Here is a 24,122-nt window from a genome sequence, read left to right as displayed (position 1 = left end):
TTTAAAAAGATCCGTAAAGCTCTGAGCAGAATCAATTTCACAAAAAGGTACCTTTCTCGCGTGGCGACTCGATTTAAGCCATATATTCATTTGGCTTCTAGCCCGAAACGGCTAGAACATGCATACGAAAATACGGATTAAATGCTAAAAGTACATGTATGTCGCCCACGCCCCAGGATCCTTCCAACGGGAGCTACAAGGAGAAGCAAAAAAAAATCACCTTGTAACAGCCCCGTTGCCAATGCCAGATTCTATCCAGTGCTTTCTTTTTCCTTTCTTCCTCCTCCCAAACCCCGTTGGCAATTGTTGTGCGACAGGACGAACCCACGGTACCAAGGACGACCGTTGCCTCGTCGCTTCGGTCTAACTAATGAAAGCTTTAACGTTTCTGGCAAAAGTGGGCCACCGGAGTGGGCCGAATGCGGCCACCGGAAGCCCGTGGGTGAAGTAGAGGAGGGATGGGGAAGTGGTTTCCCGGGGGGCGGGCAAAAACGGAGACAATAATAAAACGAACAAACGGAATCATAAAACTATGCAACCCGCTGCGGGAAATCTTCCCGAATATGCACCCGACCGAGCTACGGCTGGGAGGGCTTTTTCACACAATCGTGTTCGCTTTTTATTTTCACATTTATATATTTTTTCCCCCACTCCCAGGCATGTGTGTGTGTGTGTGGGTGTGTGTGTGTGGGAGTGTTGCTTTCGTCCTTCGGTGGGAAGGGCTTTTGCTGTGCGAAATCGCATCTTCCATCGGGAAGCTGGAGCGCACAATGCACGCGCTGGCGCTGGAAAACATGGCCGTTTTTGCAATCGGTCGACGCTGCACTGGCTTGTGGATGTGTGCACCGACCGGAAACAGGGGGAAAGGGGTAGTGGGCAGAGAGGAAGGACAGCTTCTTTGTCTTCCGGCCGCAGCTGCGCCCCGGTTTGCAAGGGCGCGCGATGTGGTTTAGCCGCAACGCCTGCGAGGCATTCGCTTCGCTTCGCTTCGATGTGCGGGCCTGCAGCGGTGCAAGTGCAAGCGCACCAGCATGATGGGGTGGTCTTGTGCAGCCCGTGGGTGGTGTGGGTGCCATATTTTTTACCCACCCACCTAGTCCGCCCCGCACGCCTAGGTAATGTGCATAAATTGGCACAAATTTAATCAACACGATGGCACGGCTCTAGCTCGTCCGAGGTCGTCCGGTGAGTCCGTGAGTCTGTGGCAAGGGGGAGGCGGGGGGAGGGGGGGGAGGGTTCTGGGGACATAACTCGAACGGTGACACGCTGCGAGAGGTAAAAGAAGTGTCCCTTTTTCACTTCCGCCCTCTCGAGGGATCACAGTTTGAGGCCCCAGACCGCATGGCAGTCTGGCATTAATCGTCGATTCGCAAAGGACCTCAATGGAAGGTCCTTGCGGGCTGCTCTCCTTTCCCTTTGTTTGCCATCTCTCCCTTCCTCTTCCCCTCCCTTCCCATCACCCACTTTCACCATAGCCTCGTGCAATTAATTGCATTACACGCTCTATTTATTCATTTGCTACATCATAATTAATACGCATGGGTGGCGCAGCGTTGCGTAGCGAAGACACACGTTCCTTCTTTGCAGGGCGCTCGAGGGCTTGCGACTGATAATGACCACTCGCGTGCCGATGCCCATTCATGAGGGGCTCGAGCTAATCGTGTAAAAATGATAATCGATCCACTCGAGCGGGATCACTGTGATAGGTGAGCCTCGGGTGTGAGGCCACTAGTTTAGTGGCCGACGCAGCTCTGGCAGAACGCCACGCAAGGACGGATCGTCTCTTATTAAAGTGCACTCATAAACGCGCGTACGCTGGGGCTCAATTTAGATCAAATTGTTTTCGAGCATCTTTTGAGGCACAAACAAGCGAGCCGTGATTGAGCCTTTGACAGCCCACATGGGAATTGAGGTTCAATCATGCTCAGAAGGACGGTGCGAAAGGACGTGCGAAGAATTTAATTCACCAGCAACCGCACAATGCCACGCCTTAGGTAGACTGCGTAAGGGGTTCTAAATGGGTTTATTTGTTGAAGCTAGCAAACAGAAGGTGAAAGCAGATGAAGAAGCTAGAAAAGGTACACAATCACCGCCGGGGAACTCTATCCGGTTGCGTTACGGTGTGGAATAACGTTTTACAGAATGCTGTGGACGATTCTGTTGAATAGTGTGCAATGAATTAAATATCCCCAGTAATGGAGCTGGTGAGATCTGACGTTGCATCACGATGTCACACAGAATTACTGACCATAAAGTGCTTAACTATCGCTCAGATAGTGATAGAGCTACGAGGCTAAAGATGGATGGACATGATCCAACAGCTACTATCTGTTTGTCTCCCACGGAACTTGACGAGCCGGTGATTATTGTTTTAAATCGGTTCATTCAAAGCTGACTCGGTCTAAAGACGCAGTTAGCAATTAATAAAACTCAACTTGATCGTCGGACCAGCTCTCTTACAATTACTGTATTCAAGCTTCACAGCCTTAGATCCTATGCTGTGGAACGTATGTTGGAAAGCCCTGGGTGAACTGAGCCAGAACAAAAGGACCAATAAACGAGTTGTCTTTACAATGGCACTTCTCGTCCAACGGGTTCGTCCTTCTGAACGCAGTGTATCAATCCACAACACACGCCTGCACCACCCAACGGGGCTGGTTTCGCACCAGAACAGATCCGTTCACTTCCTTCCGGGCGGGCAGGATCCTGGATCCGTTTCCGAAACAAAGCAAACCGATTAGCCACCCCGATCGGGCGCTGCAAAACCGGGCGCACCGGATGGGAATAATCCCAGTCATCGATCCGAGTTGCATAACGCGCAAGGATTTCGTCCCAAGCCGCCAGCCAGCGTCCGTGCACTTTAGACTGGGGGTATTAAAATGAATGACCATCATCAATCATTGTCGATGGAGCCGACCGTGACTGGGCGGTGACGTGACGGAGGCTTCAAGTTTGTTGCTTACTTTTTTTTTGCCACCGAGATTGTCCACAGGAAAATCCCACCCACCGATATCAGCCTGTGCTTTTCCGAAGGACTAACTCCCCCCATAACAGCTCGATCGGTAAGAGCACCCCCAATAGCGTGACCCAACAATGACACTTTGTATCGGGTGCGCTTATTTACGGGCTTTTTTTTTTTTTTGATCGAGCTTTAGCCCCATTGGAGGGCTTGTTCTGCTTAAAGAACTTCATCACGTCTCCCAGCGCCATCCGGTCGGAGTGTGCGCCATCGCATAAATTCAATAAAAATTGCACCCTCTCGCGGGTGGCCACCCCACCACCTGAAAAGGGGCACCACTGAAGGTCACGTCAATTTCCGACGAAAATGTCGACAGCTTCTATCACCCTGCGGGCGCCTCGGAACGACGACGTGCGTTGGATGTTGCGACCCCCCCAAAAAAAAAAAGAGGAAAAGAAAAGAAGCTCGACTCAACCGCAACTTAAAGCCGACGATTCCACAGGAGCGCAAGGATTCGTGCCGTAGCATGCTTGTGGTGGCGTTTAATTTTCGTTCCCAAAAGCACGATAGCACAGGGAGCCTTCCAGAAGGGTCTCTTAAAGCTCACCTCATCTCGTGCCACGAGGGTGGGAGGCTTTTGCTGCCTTTTAATCTCATCTCTCGGCGTGCACGCGCTCCAGCCGGCATTGATTGGATCTGCTTTCTGTGGGCTCCCAAATCGTTCGTTCGTTCGCTCACGCTCACCCATTTTGTTTCCTCACATTTTCCTCTCCAGCATGCGAGCGGTGAGGTCGCTCTTCATTTTGCGTGGGTGAGCTTTTGCTCTTGCTCATTACAACGGAGAGAGTCCTTACACGCGGCGTGAAAAAGACGGTTAACGAAAAGACGCACAGAACGGCAGCCTTCTAATGCTAAGCCTTTCTAATCGGACCGGATCAATGGTTCGATGGCCATTGAAAAGCCGCCATTTCTACGCAGCCTACTGGGTACTGGGAACATTCGGGCCGTCCTGTCACCAAGCATAAGTGTAATGTATCTAACAAACAAACAGACAAAAAAATCACACTCCCACAAACCTACTTAAAAATCACAAAAAAGCTCTTCCTTCGCCGACCATACGCGGGCGGGTTTTAATACGGTAAGCAAAAGCGGCACCCAAATCGATACTACGCCGCTGGGCCTTCAAAACCCGACGCGCGGCGCCAGGAAAACGGTTTTCCTCGGAAAGGTGGAAAAGATCCCCGGGTTTGAGCTCGAGAGCCGGCACAAACGGGCCACCCTCTGGGGTAAGTAATGACTTCAACCCGAACCCGGTCCCAATGAGCGGCCTGGGTGCCCGATGAGATGGGGCCAGTTTTTTAGCCGCCTTCTGACAGGGCTCTTCCCCCCCCTTCGCCCCCTCCTTCACCCACTCCCGCACCACGGGCCCGAGAAAGTTAAAATGGAGTTGGAGATGGAGTTTATGTTTGTACAAAGAAAAAGACAGGCCATAAAACCCCATTCACTCACACACACACACACACACACCACCCACGGTGTGGCACCTGCCTTCTCAACCCTCTCAACCACCTTCACCCCTTTGGCCAAAGTGGGACAGTGGCATGATGGCACGGCGCGGCGAGGTCTGAGTCGTTGAGCCGTGATTCCTCGTGAGCCCCGAGACGGGTTGTATTTAATAATGCACATGTTTCTGCTACCTGAAGGCTACGGCATCCTTTCGCCCCGTTGACGGATGGAAAGGAGGAGAGAGAGAGAGGGGGGGGGGGGGGGCGTGGGAGCAACCTTTTCCATTATCTACGATGGCCTGTGTTTACCTTTTTCTGGTGGAGGTGACACGCGCTGGAACGGTGGACGAGCGACAGCGAGTTTCATTACGGGCTGAAACAAGCATCCGGCCGTTCCGTCCTTTCCCCTGTGATGAGTCCTGGGGGGGCGTGGGGGGGGGGGTTTGGGTGGCTGACGTTTTCTTCGCCCGCTGCCGCATGGGCGTGTTATTTGACATGGAAACAAATAAAAACGCGGGTGCCCGCGTGCCTTGAAACGGGATGGATGGATGCAGCCACGAACCATGCACACGGCACGGCACTTGAAAGGTGGAGAAAATGAACACACACACACGCACGCGTGGGCGTGCACACACACACACCCACACACTCGTACGGGTGTGCGCCCGCGCACAAGCACGCAAACACAAAAAACAAATTAGCGGTCGCACGTGGCCGCTGGGAGGTCTCGAGGACATGCTTCATGCTTGCGTGAAGTATTTTTCGTTTTAATGGCATCATTTAGCTGGGTCGAGCTGGGATGCGTAGATTGGGAAGGGTTTGATTGTTTCCGCACGTACGCGTACGGTCGCTGTTTAGAGTTTGGGGGTTTAATCAAAACCCTCAAGCGTGACGGTGAAGCTCACTCCGAACGCGTTGAACCGTTCTTCAATGCAAGCTGGTAGCGGACAGCAAGGCAAATTTCCGTCCACATTAAAGACGCGGAGATGTATTGCATGCCGCAGTGGTTTGAAGTTTAATGAACAGTAAATTAAAGACGAACTTTAGAAAAGACCACACTGGTTGAAATCAATTCAATTGCTGCGTTTATGAGCTCCGTGACCACCTACCAGTCTTTTAAATGTGTTTAGCGTCCAACGGAAAGAATCCAAAAGCACGCTATTTTTTAAATCTCTTTCTCCTGCTGCAAACCCACCCTGCTTTGTGTGGCTCAAAGGGACGAATGCTAGAAAGAGAAACAGATGGTGCGTTAGAGCGAGAGCAGGAAAGAAAGGAGAGCACAAAAATCTCTGCTTTGATCGATTTGGCTCCCGGATGCTGTGACACAGAATTAAGAACTTCCTGCCCGGCGGAGACGAAATCGCACCGGGTCCGGGACTTTCGTTCCCAACCGGACGCAGCTCAACGCCAGGATCCTGGGTGGAAGGAGCACGTACGGGGGGGAGGATGAGGTGGCACAGAGAGTGGCACTTTGAGCTCAGCATTTCTGCCGCAGTCAGCCGCTGCGTAATCAGCATGTCGTCGCAAACGGCAAACGGCAGCGTTCCGGCGACAGCGCCGAGCGACGAGAACCGAGGCCCACGATGACAGGTTGGGCTCGAGAGCGAACCTCCGGCTCCTTCTTGGCCGTGCTTGATTGGGACCGTGAGATGGTGTGGTGTGGGAGGGGGGAAGGGGGTGATGGGTGATGGGAGGGGAGGATAAAAAACAGCCAAGCAAAGCTGGCAGCACTCGAAGGGAAGCGATGGAGGCGCCTGGTGCTTGCTTTTACCTCGGGTGAAACGGACGAAAGATCACCGGCACGAGTGGGCAGGTTGTTGCGAAAAACCTTTTTGAGTAAATAAAGTATGATAGAAAAATAACAGTAGCGCCCTTCCCTCCTGCCGCCCCGCCACCCCCACCTGGTGTCCCCGATTTTTTTTTCTTCCACGTAGCCGCGCCATTGCGCTTCGGGGCCAGTTCTGCAGCCCCGCAACCAAACGGAAGAACCGGAGTCTGCCGGGTGTGGTGGTATTTTTTATCATTTCCCTGCGAAAACGGCGGTTGGAAAGTGGGGATGCTTCGAATGGAAATACAACAACAACGTGGAGGGAACCCACACTGACGAGAACTGACTGGTGGTTGGGGGATTTTGGCCACGTGCCCCCCACCCCAAGCCCAACGGAGAGCAATGGAAAATCAGCGAGTAGTGCAGAAAGTGAGGAAAAGCACAGTAGGCTTTGGAAGGGGAAAAATCACCCGCGCCTACACGAGCGAGCGAGGGGATCCGATTTTTCCTTGCTTTTCGCCTTCTTTTTTTCCGCTTTCGTCACCCTTTAGCTGCCATCCTTTCTCGGCGTTTTGCCACCCCGCCTGACTGTTTGTTGCTGCTGTTGCTGTTGTTGTTGGAGCCTCGAGGCGACCCAGGCCCCAGCCTCCTAAGCCTCTCGTGTGCTTCTGCAGCCCAAGCGCAACAGCTGCCGGAATCCAGCCGCCGGGGGAGTTTCATTCTCTGCTGCTGTCCATTCCTGGCTTCAACCCACCTTCGCACACGTGCGCCACCGGTCCACGTGCAAATGGGGGAGGGGGCGAAGGAAATGAAGGAGTTAAAAAATCACCTCGCACACCCACACTAGCTGCTGGCAGGGCGCATAATGAGGCCCCGGCGGACGAATCAAGACCGAGCTCGAACCAAACCGGTTCCGTTTCGGGATCACTTCCGGCTCAACGGACGGTGGGTGGGGGGAAGGGCTTTCGCCTTCTTTTTCGTTTCGCCCAACAGCACAGACGGTAATGAAACGGGTGTGCGAGGGTGGCTCTCGAAAGGATGCAACATATTGGTGGTGGGTGACGGCACGGCGCGAATAAATGAGTTAGAGCTCGAAGGACCTCCGGGGTGACCTCGCGTCTTCTCTCGCACACCACAGGTGAGACGTGGAACGTGATAGGATCATTAGTTTAATGACCTCATCCTGTTTGTGGTACTGCGCTGCAAGCCCCCCCGAGAGTGGGAGCACTTCGTATCGAGTGAGCTGCACTTCGTCGCGTTTTTTTTTCTTTTAATTTGCTGTCCCCCCCATGGTTGTCCTGCTTTGGTTGCGCGGCGGAAACCGGAACAACGCGCCGGTAGCATGCACCTTGGCGGCCTTAATGAGGCCGAGACCGGCGTCCACCGGATGGTGATGCTCGATGGTAGAGCGACATAGTGCGGTCGAAAGGATAAAATGTCCCGAATCGGTGTGGTTCATTTTTATCGATAGATAATAGCTCACATCCGCCATTGTTGGTGAGGCGCAGTAGTTTGCCGGTTGGTGCGAGAGGGCGAGCTCATCTTCCTCCCACACGGTTGAAGAGTGCAAGAAGAGCTGGAGCAAGATTTCAATTACGAGCGATCCATTTCCGGTCCGGATTGGGTCCGATTGCGAGCCAGCGTTGCGAGGTGGTTTTGTTGCGCGAACCAGTCACGTTTCACCCTCGACCGGAAAGGTGAATCTCGTTCCGTCCATTTATTTATTCCGAGAAATAATCGATGCCCCCTCCGAAACTGGACAGGGACCGAGTTTCGGTGCGTGGAAAGCGAAACAACCTGGTGGGGGTGTTGTGTTTGCTGGTGTTTTTCTTTTTGCTGTTCCTTTTTTCCTCGTTCCTTGTTGGTTCGAGTTGTTCTGGGCACACGTTCGCTTCGCTTTCGTACTCCCAGGTGCATAGTTGGGCCGGGGATGGGACTGTGGGGGAAAATAAAGCAGGATTCGCCCGTCCATCATGTACGCGAGCGCTGTGTCCGGTGAGCCCGCACCGAACGGGGAAAAGCCGGAAGAAGAGCGATGGAAAAAGAAAACATCCTGTGCCACCGCTCGAGGGACTTTGGGTGGAATGTCATCGATGAGGCACGTGCCCGGTTGGTCCAGTCAATAAGACCCTCCAGTGGTTGAGACGGACGGGAAGATTGGCCAACGCTAAAGGGTGCCCAAAAGCAGGCCCATTTCCCTCTCGCGTCACGCATCCCACCGAAGATGAGCCCATTCAATGCGGGGACATGAATATTTGCCCCTTCACTGCCCCGTACGGCTGAGCCGAGCTGGACGACGGAAAAGCCGGAAAAGTGTCCTTTTTATGGGACGCCGGAATCGCCAAATTACCTACTTCTTTCCGCACGGGTTCCTCGGAAGCCTCCGAGAGAAGTGGTTCAGGGGATGAATTATGAGTGACTTTAGGCCCATTTTGTGGCGCCCTCTGGTTGCGAGGGTGCTTTATCGCGCTTTGTTGAAGGTTTTCCACCCAACTCTTCTGCACTAACGGATAAAGCACTTGGATCGAGTGTTGTTTACCCAGCGGGACACTGGTGGCATGGCGTGGCATTCTTGCGAACCCAAACCGCTCATGATGGCGATTTGGAATTTGGTTGGAGTTATTTTGTGGATTGAAAGAATCCGTTGCTTTGTTGCCGTTGGTTTTGCCCGCAAATAACTCCGCCGATATTGAGCGGATGGTTTTCGGCGGTTTTGTTCGGAGAGGATTGCGCGAACATTTTCACTAGCTTTTCACGGAATAAAATTAATCAATTCGCTTTCGAGTGAGACGGTAAAATAATAAAAAAGCACAACCACGCCTCGAATCGCAACTCACCGGGGGTTTCTCTTATGGAAAGTAGTGCTAATTATTCAATCGTATACTACGCTCGGTCGGTAACATTCCGTCCGTTGGCATCATTAATTCACTTCAGGCTGCGTCGTGATGGAGACGCCTGGTCACCCGTCAGAGGCATATGGCTGCGTGCTGTCGCACAGCAGCCGGCACGTTCGAAAAAGGACGCGAACGTGGTCGAACATTTGAGCCTCGGGATTCTTAAATCCGAATCTTTACGACACAGGGTTTTGTGAACCGAATGAAACGCCACAAGGCGGCCGGTGCTCTCAATCTGCTGGAAAGAAACCGCAGCCAACCAAAGCACAAAAAAAAGACCAAATGAAACGAAAAAAGGTAATCCCGTGGAAAATTGGACGAACAACCGTTTTCGTGGCCCCTCAGTTGAACCGGTGGGGAATCCTTTTTATTTACCCGTGTGGGTGGTGGGTGGGCAAGCATTATGAACATGTTACACTCGATTATCGTGTGTGTTTACTCATACGCACAAAAACACACACACACACACACCGGTGGAAGGACGAACCGGAATCTGTGCGCGAGAATTCGGTACGTTCGACCATTAGGACTGCGGAAAGTGCCACAACCTGTGCCGCAGCTAAACGAGGCTGAGCAGGGACGGGGATTTCATTTGCTCCCTTCGCAGTCGCACTAATAAAAGGGATTTTTCCTAATTTCCGGCAGTGCCGTGCGCACACGCTGTCGCAGCGGCTCTAGTGGCCGTGGGGGTGAGGTTTCGTTTCCCTTGTGGAACTCGAAAGGCACCCGAAATGAAGTTATTTATTTCAATTCGTGCGGATTATGGCGCGTAATTATTTGCCAGCCAAGACGCCAGTCCGTAGCGGGAGCCCGGTGGCACGTCGCGAGTAGGTAATGAATTTTCATCCAAAAAGGGTTGCGCACACTTGAAAGAAAACACCCCCTCACGTTCGAGATGTTTTTAATACGCCCTCTAACGGAACACCGATTTATTCCGCTCCTGGGAGGTTGGCGCTTTCATCATTATCATATTTAGCCGACTTACTTCCACAATGGCCTTTTGTCTTACTCTTTCTCTCTTTCTCTCTTTCTCTCTTTTTCCTCTTCCAGTGTGCATGGCCGGATACAACGAGAAGCGACTGCTGCACGATCTGCTCGACTCGTACAACATCCTGGAACGACCGGTGGTGAACGAATCGGATCCCCTTCAGTTGAGTTTTGGTTTGACGCTGATGCAAATCATTGACGTGGTAAGTTCGGTATGCGACGGTGACGTGACATTGGCGTTTATTGCGCGTTTGCAACGTGATTTTTCGCACGACCCCGTTGTTCGTGGTCTCGTAGCGAACCGATTTATTTATCTCCCGCTGTTTGCAGCCCATTTGGCGTGCCCTCTTCAAAGCCAATGTACTGGATCCAATCCCCTTCACTAAACTACCAGCCATGGTCGCCATTACTACCATTTCGGGTTCACGTGGGCCGTTCGGGAAGAAGTTTTCCGTCCTCCTTTAGCAAAACGTCCTCCTTTAGCTCGTTCGCCAAATAAATAGCCCACGATTCGATTAGCCCTCCATTCGCTTCCGGCTGATCGGGCTGATGAGCTGTGAGCGTGGTGGCGTCGGGCGAGTTGAAACGCGCGCGGTGCAAAAAATAACGTGACGCTTTGTTGGAATGGTCGTTTTCATCCACCCCCGCTTTTCTTCGTTTCCCACTCCTCCATTGGGATCGTTAGCGTTAAAGCTCGTTAAAACGGAAACGCTAGGGAGGCATCTAGCCGGGCCGTAGCCCTTCGCCATCTTCGGCCACGGGTCATTAAAACTTCAAACGCCTCCTCGGGAAGGATGTTCCCTTTTTTTTGGCGTTGTTGGCTATGTTCTTCTCGGCTTCTTCTGTTCCCTTTTGTCCGGCGTTCGTACTTTACACGACATTGTACGATGGCGGGAAAATCTACCTGCAACGAAGCTAAAAATATATATATATATCTATACATCCTGCCCATCTAATCGCCGTCGTGTGTGCCTTGGATGGATTATTTTATTTCTCGTGTATATTTTCCCATCCCCCCCCCCCCGTGTTTGGTATGGAACCTGTGTTGGAACGGAATCTGCGCTGGCGATAAAAGTAAATAAATTCATACTTTTATTACCTTCACGTGCGCTCGGGATGTGGCGCTGGTTGGCTGCCCTAAATCTACCGAATGTGACCGATCCGGATATTGGCGTGCGGTGGTAAAAATGGCGCTTAGATAAACGAAATATGCTGCTGGCCGGTGGATGAAGAATTTTGGGAGAAGGGGCGTCGGTTTTCCACGGTGCCTGAAATAAATTCGACGGCGCAGATATTGATTATTTCACCGTGGTCGCTTTTGGGCAAACCAGCCCCGGAACGGTTCCGGGGTGGATGAATAATTGAGCAAAATCAAACATTTGCTTTGATCGCTCTGAATAATGTCCCGGCTGTGCGTCGTGTCAATTGAGTTTCAGGATGAGGTTGAATGCGCTAGCGGAATTAATATGCAACCGAAAATATACATTTTATTTCGTTTCGGTATGCAGCATCGTTGATCGTGATTGAAATTTGGAGCTGGAGTGAAATAATTTAATATCATAAAAAATATGTTTCATTCCATAGAGTTTAGATTGCTGGACTGTTTATGTTGTTCAAAAAACTCTCATTTGAAGTATTCGGTAAATTTATAGAAAATGCAATGATTATTCAAAAAAAAACATGAAATTTATCATTTTGGCAAAGATGCCAATTAAACGATAATCTTCACGGGGAAACTCGTAAGGCTTTTAGATGGAGACTATTTTTATTTTTTCAACATCAACCCCACGATGTTTCGTGCTTGGGCGATCGCTTTTATCGATCTGCGTTCGGAAAAATCCCGATTCCGCGCAATAAAACACAATAATCTCCACAAATTGCCGTCATCATTCACGAAGGATTATTATAATTACCTTCGTTATGAACCCAATAAAACTGTATCGCGCCAGATAGTTTATCTGGCCGGTTTTACTTTGCCCGTCCTGCTCACACCATGCTATGTTTGATCGAACCCTTGTAAGTGGCCCTGCAACAGTGTGCAGATCGTAAGCCTCCCGGCTCGAACCGGGATGGTGCTTCTTTTTTCTGCTATTCCTTTCTGCCCTTTGGCGGCCCACCCAATCCCGTCCGGTAAATCGATCGGTCCTCTTCTGCAACTAACCCGGAACGGATAACCCGAGCGCGAGTGTCGCTGCGCTTTTTCCTCATTTTTTTATGCTTCTCTTTTCCTTGCGTTACACGACTGTACCCGCGCCGGATTCATTTTTCATTCGTTCCAGGAAGGGGCGAGGTTATCAAAAATGATTTTACATGCACATTTAGGGGCTGTAGTGGATTTGGGGATGGAAAATTTTATTATGACCCTTTCGTGCGGCTCTCCCTTTTCCCTTAGGCTCTCGCATGCCCTACGCCGATGGGTTGAGCTTTTTGGGATGGTCCGGTTTTGCCGGTTCTTCTTCACCGGGTGGCATATAATATTCACTTTAACGAAACGTCGTTTTTTTTTCGATACTCCTCGCAAAAACACAAAACCCGAGAGAGAGTCCCCGGGAAGGCATGGACCTAGGGCAGACAGGAGAACACAAGAAGCAGCTGGGAAAAGGACGATGGACGCAAGACATCCGGTGGCGCTTCGAGGCGTGCGTGCAGTGCGCTTGCGTTTGTAAATTTTTAAACAAACGGCTCTCACTCTCTCGTTCACTAGCTCTATCCGGTTTTGTGCTCTCGCGCCACCAGTGCTCTTATATCGTTCAGAAAAGGACTCTCTCTCTCTCTCGCTCTCGCTCTCCCCGTTGAAGCTTGCTCGAGGATCCCAGCTCAAGTTCGGATGGGCTTACAAACCCGACCCGGACCCTTCTCGCGGGCGATGGCGGGAATGCCCATTTTCATCACTAGGAGAGTGCTTCAGATTAAGGGCTTTGTCCGAAGTGCGATATGGGAGCTGTAATTGAGATGCAAATAGTCGGCGCCTTCCGTCCTCCCACGCCGACACCTCACCGCGCTCACCGTTGGCCTTTTTGAGGCCACGTTTTCTTTCACGTCTTGCTCTGCTTCGAATCCGAGCGAAGAAAGCACACGGGCTCCGGTTGTACGGTTGTATAACAACGTACGTTCCCCTGTCCGGGGGTGACGGACGATGTAACCAGCTGCGAGGAGGACTCGTTGTCCTCGTTTTGTGTTGTGTCTTTTTTTCTCTCTCTCTCTCCTCACTCCCGTTACTTTCTCGTGTAAGTAACGAGAAAACTACCAGCACCACTGTTATCCGTGCGACGCGTCCTCTAGTTCTCCATGTGCCGGATGACGGTGGCACGGAGTTTGCATAATTGATTTTCCCAAACAAATTTCCCAGCCCCCCAGGATCCTGTTTGGTTCCCGTTTCTGGGAATGCATTTTGACGTCTCGGAGCCGAAAGGATTCTGAGCCGATTCTCCGGGTGCGGGAAACAGCGAACCGGGTAAACGGGCACGGGTTTGACCTCGTTCAATTAGCACTCCCGGGATCGGAAACGGCAAATAGGGGCGCGAGTATCGAGTATCAGTAGCTACGTGGCCCGTTCACCTGCAACCGATTGTAACCGATCCAGTCCGCTGATCGGCAACAGGACAGTTCCATTACTGAACCTACTGAACGGTTGTTCCTGTCGGTGAGGGGCCGATTTGACGATGCAATTACACGTTTGTCAGGTGCAGTCGTGGAGGAAAAATCAATACCCGGGACTTTCCCGAGAGACGGGTGGCCAGGAAATGTTGAATTTTGCGAACGCTTCACCGAAACTGTGTTTGCGCAGATGATTAAACGCTCAAATGTGTTTGTGCTTCATTAAGCGCTGCTAGTTACACTTTGGCTATGGGCTTTGGTGGAGGGAAGGTCGCTTCCATGGCAGGGGTCATGGAAAGGGTCAAGTGGTCATTATCGTTTTAGAGAAAATTTAATTCATCAGCAGCGAGTTTTTCGAAACATTATTTTAGCTCCCAAAGCTATATTTTCCTAGTTATTTTGAGCAAAACGTACACGTCAAGTTAGGTATAACGTGAAAGAATACAAATTGCCTAAAATTGAAAGTTCTCGAAATCAAGGATAATATTTAAACTCTACTCATTTTCATAAAAAGACAACAAAATACTAGAGGGTGAAAACGATGGCTCTAATGAAACTGCTTCCTAAAAGTTGTTCCACAACATCCGTCACATAATCCCATGCTTGTAAATGTGTTTACCACGATGGGACGGATACGTTAATCCCACCAGCAGCACATTTCTCCTGCATCCGTATCTGATACAATGCCTTTTTTTCGCTTTTCTCTCTTTTACTTTCAGGACGAAAAGAACCAGCTGCTCGTGACGAACATTTGGCTGAAGCTCGTAAGTAAGACCGGCGGGCGCGTGTTTCCTGCGGTGGTTCGGAATCGTCACGCGGCCGAATGGAGTTCGCCTCCCCTGCGCATCTCAGTACCGATCTTTACCGACCTTCGCCGCAGCAATCGCCAACCGGAACCACCTGGGCTGGACGGTTTTCCCGGGGATCGGATGGGATTGCAGGGGACGACATCCTCCATTTGCGTTACCGAACGATTACGCTGCCACCCCAAAGAGATTCACGCGGTCACACCTAATCTCTGTTAGCCCGTTGGGGTTTTATTTTGTTTTTCGCATTTTTTTTGTTTTTCACGTACCGCTTATCTGTTGGGTGAGTTCGTGGTACACGTTTAAAAAAAAAGAAGGGCCGATTCCCGAACCACACGCTGCTCGATTGCCACAAAATGGGTTTCACTCGGGCAACGCGTGGCACGGGACGGAGATAGACAACCCTGACCGATCCTGGAGTGTCCCGTCGTCTGTCGCAAAAGGTCCTGGAAGTCCCGGGAATCACTTCCCGATAAGGGGAAAATAAGCCAGCACCGGAAGGGCCATCCAAACGGCAGTCACTTCTCGCACTCCTGTCGCAGCCCTGAAGGCACTCGGAGCATCCTTGAGAAAAAAAAACAAGAGAATGGAGCATAAGCAAAAGTGGCACAAACAACCGGCGGGCAGGCGGTCAGCCTGCCATCGTTACGTGTCGATTGGTGCCGAAGGCGATAAGGCCGGTCACGTTTGCCGAAACGGGGGAGCCAATTTTTCAATCGCCTCGAAGCGGAAACGATTTTAACCTGATTACTTGTTCCGGCCGCTGGAGTCGAGCAAAAGCAAAAACATAACGAAAAAAAAACCACCCGCTCGAGGCCGTTGCGTTAGGTCACAAGAAAAATGGGCGCTCTTTGCTCGCTTATCGTCGATCCGAAAGACGAGCTTATGTGCGGGCGCATTCGGTGTTTATAACACCGGGTGGAGTGCTTTCGATTGCGAAGTATCCACCAGGCGAGACCACCGGAGCTGGCGTGTACCGTAAAAAGTCGGCCATGGATGGATGCTTCCTTGGAATCGGCTTCATTCCCAAGCCCACTACTCCTCGAGCCTCATCGAGCGCCAGCAAAGCGAGAACAAAGCGAAACCTTAGCTGCCAACTGACGCGTCAGTTTGGGCTGCGTGCTGACTGAACGGTTAGCAGCCAGCTCTGAGGCTGGCGCTCTTTAATAAATAAAATATGAGCCTGGCAATTTGTTTCGACAGGTTCGACTTCCGCTCCGTGTGGGCAAGAATGCAGATCCACCGGCACGCGGTACTCCCGTGCCCGTCCGGGCAGATACGGGCTTTTATTTATGTCTTACTCGGGTGAGAGTGTGCGCGAGTCTTTTTACGTGGCCAAGAGTCGAGCACCAGGTCCTGGCACCTCTCCATTTGTCCTTCCGTGACCGCGAATCACGCTTCCGGGACCCAGGCTTCCTGGGACACCACCACAAAAACCATAATATGATGTGCAATTTATTGCGCTTTTCGTGAAATATAATCTTATTTGGCTCGCTCGCTACCGTTCCTTCCCGGTGGCCGACGCAGGAGCTGATGTTTCCTTTTTCTTGCTCTTGCCCTTGCTGGTGCCCTTTTCCCTAACCACACTTGCTACAAGACGATTCGGCTGCCGAGCCTGAGAGCTACCATCGCCGCGTACGCTGCGGTTGGAGGCGCAATCATTTGTGGTGATTTTTGACCGGCATTTTTGCCGGAGTGGCATATTTTCGTTTACTTATTTATGGCCTCTGCCCTGGTGATGTTTCCGTTGCTGCTCTGAAGCAAAAAAAAAAGACCGTGGACCATCAAAGAACAGGACGAGTATCTAAGTGAGTAGCGGAAATGGTCGTGAGATGGAAAAGAAAAAAAAAAGGAAATCCTCTCGCCTCAGATCGCGTGATGAAAGGGCGTCGGTTTTCTTTCACCCGGTTCTACTTTAGTTTTTCCCGTTGCTATGTCTGCGAAAAGTGCCGACAGTCCTCGCGAGGCTGGTCGGTGAGCTGATAATGTGCTTTTAATAATCAGTCGATCTGCTCTAACCAAAGCGCCAGGTGTCTCTGGAAGACGGGAATTGCCGGCATCATTACCTTTCTAGTTCTTAGCGGTAATTTGCTGACATTTGGTGATTTCATTATGGGCTTGTGCTTTACTTTGGTGTTTTACTTATACTGTACACTTTGGTGACACTTTGTATGGCATAGTTTGACTAAGAAGGGTAATATTAGTTAGTTTGTTTTTGCTTGCTTACAGTCCCAAAATGTATCAAGTACACATATAAAAACTAGATACAAAACAGATATTAGCTATTATGTTTTTCTTATTATAATGTACGAAAACAAATCGATAACATATATTTAACGATCGATTTTAGCGGTATCGATTGTATCGATGGAGACGCATGGTACTTTGTGATAAACATGTAAACTTAGAAATATGACCACGTGAATATTAGTTCTACCGATATTTTTGTAGAAACTGCAAATGTTTTGTTTATTTCCTTTATATATTTTGCTAGCATTAGAATAAGAACCTGTGGAGCCTAATGTTTAAAGCCTAATGCTTTAAACTTGATACCGATGGAGACGCATGGTACTTTGTGGTAAATAAGTTATCTTGAATGCAATCTCTAAATTATTGATTTTTAAAACCAAAGTATAATGTTTTTTGCACGAGTACATGGAGAAAGTAATATACTTTACACCATAACCATAGCCCATTTTTACACGGTGGTGTCTTTTGGGTATCTCGCATCAAAAATCATCTTTCATGAGTGCTTGTATAAAATATTGTTAACATAGAGACATAGAGACAAACACTTTTGATCTCGATTTGTTTCTGCATTCTCACTTGTGGTAAAACATTTAAATTCTTCAGATCTTATCTGATCTTCTTCAAAAGCCACACGCCTTACCACCGCATGATACCGATGCTACGAATTTCGTTACAAACTGGGAATTACAATTTTCTAGCAAACACACACAGCCACACTCAAAATATACGCTAGAAACGCTAGCGTGATTCTTCCGCACCGAAAGCGCCCGGAAATCCCCAGCATTTAGTTAATAAATATTCCACCCTCGTGGCCGAGCTGGCATCAATGGGCGAAACCACACGCTGCTGCACCTGACGGTGTACCCTTCCGAGTGCAGGAACTATCGCTTTGAAGTGCGCTCGTCCAATTTCCTCTCGGCGGTCTTCTCCACCGCGATCTATGATTTATGGCGGCCAACCGGTGGAAGTTAGGTGGGCTGCAAGAACGAGGCATATAAATTACATCTGGCAGAGCCCTAGTCCCGGGGCCGTAGACCGGGGAGCATGATCATAAGGCTTCACCATCCGTCACGGTGGTTTACGAGAGCACACGTTTCATCTTGGCGCCGGTTCTCGCCAGCATTCGGGAGCGCGTATTTGAGTGAGAGAAAAGTGAGCAAAAGGGTGCGTCGCTCGGGATGGCTGGTATCAATTACGCACACTTTTTTCCCGTTTTTCCGAGGCGACTTCGAGCTAATCCTGGGCCCCGGGCTAGGATGCCAGCTCGCTGAGTGGTTCTACCCGGCTGATGAACCAGTGGAAATGACCACCGGGAGATAGAACTCCGAGACCGGTACGAGACGAGCTCATGCAAAACTCATTAATCTCCGCCTTCCGGAGGGGTGGCCATCACCGGGTGGGGTTGCGGCCGCCTGCCAAAAACCACCGTCCCAGTCGACGGGCGGCGACTTCAGGAGCTCATATAATTTGATTACGGCCGGAACCGGTGCCGGAGCCAAAGCCATCGTTCATCGGTTTGGCCTTGCCACGGTGATGAATGTGTTTAATGACGTGTTGCACTTCCCTTTTGCCCCACGGGAGATCTCGGTTCGTCCTCGAATCACGCTCGATCCGGTGGAGATTAACTGGCTTCTTGCAAGGAAAGGACCACCGGTGCGACACCGGACGGATTCGCTTGACCTTCGCCGTCAGCCGCTTGGATATTAATTATCCAGCCGGATGATGCCAAACGTTGCAAGGCTCCGTTCGCCCTCAAGAGACTTCTCTCTTTTCCTCTCTCTCTCTCTCTCTCTCTCTGCCTCACTTTATTTTTCCTACAAGCGTCACGATGTCACGCAAACTATTTTCCAGGCCCTGGGCAATCGAAGGGCACTTTTCACGTTCTTGAACCGGGACTAAAATGGCTTTTCTGATCCCGAGAGGCATCGTCGGTCGTACCGGGAACTGGGACAAAATCCGATCGACTCGGCGTATGCTAATTCGGGACAGTTTCCAGTTTCCCAGTTTGCTTAAATGGCTCCACCTTGAGCAAAAAACAAAATCCACATTAAAAAGAGGAAAGCAAGGGAACCGAAAGGAAAATCAAACCTTAGCAATGTAGCAGACGAAAAAAAAGGTCATCCCCGGGCCCGAGCCGGCTGATACCTTTGGAAGAGAGGGAGCAAAGTTTGATCGTGAAAAATCGGAACTTTTTCACGTGGTGGAAGTTATGCAGGAGAGGAAGAAAAAAAGAAATAACCACCCGGAAATGGATGTGCGGGAAGGGGCTAGTTTAAAATTCTGACGGTCAAGGGAAAAGTTTTCCACTTTGGTGAAACTCTAATTTCATCGATGAATTTCGATGCCACCGAAATGGGACAGAGGATAAAGGCACCGCTGGAAGGCAACCAGCTGTGATGGCATTTCCGCGGGGCTTGAGTTTCCTCAGTTTCCCGGGAGAGTTTACCCGTCTCGATTTTTTTCCAATTTCTGTTTGATTGTATTTTAATCAAAATCCGCTTTTAATTGTGTTCCTTTGGTGGTAGCTAGGGATCTCTTTTCAATCGGTATGAAAGTTGCCGTCTATCGTTGATTTTAGACACATTTGCAAAGCAATAAGGAACGTAAGCGAAAAGGGTTTTTGTACACCAAAAAATAATATGCATGTCCTGAAATGCCACGTGCTTTAGAATAGTAAAGGTTTCATTGTAGCGTAAAACAATGCATATTTTTTAGCGGAATGTTACCTCAAACTCAAACGTCAAATTGTTAATGTGTACTTTATTGATTTTCGGCATATGATTTGCCGACAAATCCGCTTTCCCACCCGGCAGCGAAACAAAGTGTCCTTTCGAACGCACAACACATGTTGTCTAGTGCGCGCTCGCTATGAAAGTGTCACCGCTTTTCACCACACGTGCGTGGCGTCGTGTTTATCGAGCGGAAAGCAAATAACCGTTTCCCAAAACCGGCGGAACCGTGTTCAAACTTGTCCAGCCACCGGCCAACTACAGCGTGGCCATCCGTGTACGAATGATTGAAGCACGAATAGCGAGAGGGAATGTGCAAAAGCAGAAGCAGGACAACGCAAGCAAAAAAGATGGCAGATAAAACGCGCCATCGAATGCGTTACAACGCGTGTGCGCTTGTCGCTGACAGCATCCCCGATCGATGGATGACCCAGTGGGCGAATATTTATAAAGCGAATTCAATCAAACGCACGTCGAAAAAAGCGGCACGGCCGCTGGAAGGACAAAACAACTTGCAGACAAAAAAACTCAACGAACTGTCCTTGTTTTTCCTCTTCTCGGGTGTGATTTCGTTGAGGGACAGCTTGCGAAAGGCCGCACACACTCGCAGAAACAATCGGGAGCAAATTGCCATTTTCCAATCGAGACTCGGTGAAGCTTTCGCATCCTATCGCCAAGGGCTACGACCTTTGGTGGGTGTCCGTTTCGCTCCCCACGAGTGGGTCGCGCTTTGGAAGGCGTGTGGGGTTTGGTTTCCTATCTCGCCACCGTTATTTTCCACGTTTCGTACCATTGCACAGATTTTCCATCACACCACGAGACAATTTTGTTCGCTTTTTCTCTGCTCGTACGCAATATTCGTTTTGGGATTTTTTCCCCGCCCAAATGTCCAAGCGAGTGGAGTGTTTGTTTTTATCGGAACTAGCTCGAGCCTGGCATGTTTGCTGTAAGTGGCGATCGTTTGCTATCGGTGAAGTGAAAGAGTTACCACCCCTTAGACGGGTGAGGATGGAACGTTTTGTTTTCACAAGAGGTGATGTGACAACCGGTACAATATTAGCACTTCGAGTAGGCACTGTTCATGAGTTGTGCCATTCGTATAACGGTTGCTATGGTTTTTCCACATATGCATGCATTGGAGCTATGCATTGGAGCTATATTTTTTAACATCGTTTACATTCACAGGTAGAAAATGGAAAAGTAATAAGAAAAATATATATTAATAATTGTTACAAATTTAATTACAATATAGGTATATGTTTCTAATATTTTAGATTAAATTATATCAAAGAATATTAACAACATGCCAAAAGAATTAAAATTATAAGATAAAAATCCTTCACAAGATTAGCTGGCATGTTTTGGTCCAAATTTTTCCGATACTAATCCTTAATCTCAGGATTATCAACGACTCCTGATACTTCCTTGAAAATGGCCCCTTTAACCTCTCAAGCCGTGTTCTTAAAGCTGATGTTTTCTCCGCGCAACGCTTTCTCTCGCTCTCGGTCATCAGTTCTTATCCTTCTCGAGCGGTCGCTCGTATTTCGGCCCCGATTAAAATTCCGCCCAAGCACAACTATTAATTTTCGCCAAGCTAATACACACAATTGAGCTTCCGCATGCCCTCCAGCCTAATCCAAAGGCCAAAGTATGGATTGCACTTATTCAATTGCTCGCCGATCATGCCCCGGCCCATTATGACACCCCCACTTTAGCGTGATTCTTGCGGGTGGAATTTAAAATTAGATTAGTTTTCCTCGCAGCCCGGCTCGTTCGGCCCTTTAGGTGGGGTGATTCTTACTTTTTGTTGCTTTTCGAACAGCACATTCTTTTACCACCACCCAAAGGGCCGCGATTGCGAGGCGAGATGATCACAATTTCTTCATTTTCTCCCTCACACTCGTTCGCCTCACGGAAGCCCCAAATACGTCTTCCGGTGCACGTGATCGAATTAAACATTCGGCCGGCGTAGTGCCGTTTGTGCTCCACGAGATGGCCGCCAGCGGGCTCGAGGGCTGGGCAATTGGCCCGTGAAAGTTAGTACCGACCGACCCGGGTGCCCTTTCATTTCCCGAGCCGGGTTTCACCCCTGAGGGAAACGGAAGGCGGTCAGCAGCCTAGGGCGCACCGGAACTACGGCTCGAAGCCGGATCGATTTCATCACGGCACCATCCGAATGAATCATTCATGTACCTCGGTAAACACTCCCGCCAGCGTTGGGAGTGCAAATTTGAATATTTCCATGCCGGCCACCTTCCGACCGATGATACTCCTTCTGGATGATGGCCGGAAGGGTAGGGTGAGTGGGCGAAGAAGGACGAGGATTAGATAACAAGTGACAAACCCTCGTCTCGTGCCACTCGCGTTGACCTCGGCCCCGTGGGAAAGGTGGCTCGGAAAAGGACCAGCGTTTCGAGGGGAGCGAGGTGGGATAGAAAACTAGCGTGGGCGGGAAAACGAGTTTCCTGGAAACCCGATAGGCCCGGACGAGGCCATACCGGGAGGGACAATGGAAAAGAATCGGAACCGAAACCGTCGTTCCTTTGGTGACTTTCTGCGACTGTACGAGGCGGACCCCAGGGTCAGGACCCCCTGGAAGGCCTCTCCGGCAGGACAGTGGGTGAGCGCGGCACCGGGTTGACATGTTTCATTTTCTTACACAACTTTCCTCGATCCGTGTCCATTTTGCCCACCCATTCCCATTCCCACAGCCCGCGTGTGCGTGGACGTTATTATCTGCTAACTCACCGTTTGCTCCACAGTGACTCCTAGGCGGACCCGTTGATTAAATATTTCTTCTCTGTTTTCTTTCTTTTTCTCTCTTTCTCTTTCCCCCATCCTGTCGCTAACCTCCATCTCATTTTCCATCTCGTCCCATGTGTCTTCGACCGGATATTGTTTGTGTGTATGCGTGTGCGTGTTGTGTGCCGTATCCTGCCGCTGTCTTTGGCGGTGAACGACTGCGTTAAAACTGAGAAACCAAACTAAACAAAACTTGCTACCATAAACAAAAATGAACCACTTTTTAAATAATCGATAACAAAACAAAAACTAACCAACGTCATGATAAAAAAAATTGGAAAAACATTATCAAACAAAACTCTCGTCTCAACATATAAAATGGAACAAAACAAAATTCAAAACCAACAAAACGATAATGAACGAATTCGACACGAAACCGAAACTGTTTGGCCCATTTTGTGTTGTTGCTGTTGTTGTAAACACTCAGGAATGGAATGATATGAATTTAAGGTGGAACACATCGGAATATGGTGGTGTGCGAGATCTGCGGATACCACCGCATCGGATATGGAAACCAGATGTTTTGATGTACAACAGGTTGTTATTGACTCTTTTACTCACCTCCTCTAACTCCCACGCTACCGAAATCAAAACAACTAAACAAGAAAATTAAATGCAAAATTTCATCCACCAAACCACCACCTTTTCCGCCAACCACGCCATTAAGCACCACCCCCATTCACACGTTGACACCTCTCGAACACTTTGACACCGACACAGGGCCAGCAAACTGCAACCTGCAACCACCGCCTGTTGGGACAACCTTTGGCAAAGTAGCATTCTGTTCTGGGACGCATTCGGTTTCTTCTTCTTCTTGCGGGCTTTGGTTTGGGATTTTTTCATTCACCAAAATTCTGCCAAAAGGCAATTTTAGTTCATTGTTTTCTAGCACGAATTCTCGTTCCTTCTCAAAATGTATACGGTCTCACAGGCTCCGGAACACACTGATTTAATGTGGGCTTTCAGTTAATGTTGCGTTCCATTTCCACCACATTACAGCGAATCTCACACCCACGGCACAGATGACTCCCAGTCCGGCTATTTACGCCACTTCCCGACAATCCCGCCCCCAACCAAACACCTAATTAACAAAGCAAAAAAAAAAACAAGAAACATTAAATAAAAATTTCTTCCAAAATTGTTTCGATTTCAAAAGTAAAAAAAAAACAATACTTCTACTACTACTACAACTTCTTTCATCTTCCCGACAACCGAACAACCGAGCGGCAGTTGAAATGTACTCATCATTACCGTATATTTATATTTTAGTGCTGATGAAGGCTTTGATGGCACATACCCAACAAACGTAGTCGTACGCAATAATGGTTCTTGTTTGTATGTGCCACCAGGAATCTTCAAATCAACATGTAAAATAGATATAACGTGGTTTCCATTTGACGATCAAAGATGTGAAATGAAATTTGGTAGTTGGACATATGATGGTTTCCAGGTAAAGTTGATGCTTACAAATTGTACAGATGATTGATTTATTTAGCTGCAAAACAAAACCAAAAAAAAAATACTACTTTGAAACAAACTTACATACCTAGCAGTAACAATGCCACTTACTTACATTACCCGTTTGTAATGCAAATTACGAGACCTATATGAGTACTTGCAAGATGCATTTAGAATCCAGCTGCAGCATCGGAGCGCTAGGAAGCCAATTCTCGCGCGCGGAATAGGGTCTCACGGTTCCTCGGCCCCAGGAACGGCTGATATGAGCCAACATCAGTAGGGTGTGGCGTTGTGTAATACGTCCTTGTACGCCTGCGGATAGCAGGGGCAGGCCCTTTAAAAGGGGCTCCTTTACCTGGCCCGCGCG

The 24,122-nt window shown here is 49.5% G+C and overlaps 1 protein-coding gene across 1 annotated transcript in view; it reads left to right on the top strand.

Moving 5' to 3' along the window:
• LOC128727539 (neuronal acetylcholine receptor subunit alpha-7-like) overlaps positions 1–24,122 on the top strand; it is a 47,589-nt gene that overhangs the window by 5,994 nt on the left and 17,473 nt on the right. Inside the window, exons 2-5 of the mRNA XM_053821461.1 lie at positions 10,177–10,316; positions 14,430–14,474; positions 22,725–22,834; positions 23,567–23,747. Of these exons, the coding sequence (XP_053677436.1) occupies positions 10,177–10,316; positions 14,430–14,474; positions 22,725–22,834; positions 23,567–23,747 (476 nt within the window). The remainder of the gene's footprint in view (positions 1–10,176; positions 10,317–14,429; positions 14,475–22,724; positions 22,835–23,566; positions 23,748–24,122) is intronic.

This window comes from Anopheles nili, chromosome 3, assembly GCF_943737925.1.
Source record: "Anopheles nili chromosome 3, idAnoNiliSN_F5_01, whole genome shotgun sequence".
Lineage (NCBI taxonomy): Eukaryota > Metazoa > Arthropoda > Insecta > Diptera > Culicidae > Anopheles > Anopheles nili.
This window is presented reverse-complemented; position numbering and strand designations above follow the sequence as displayed.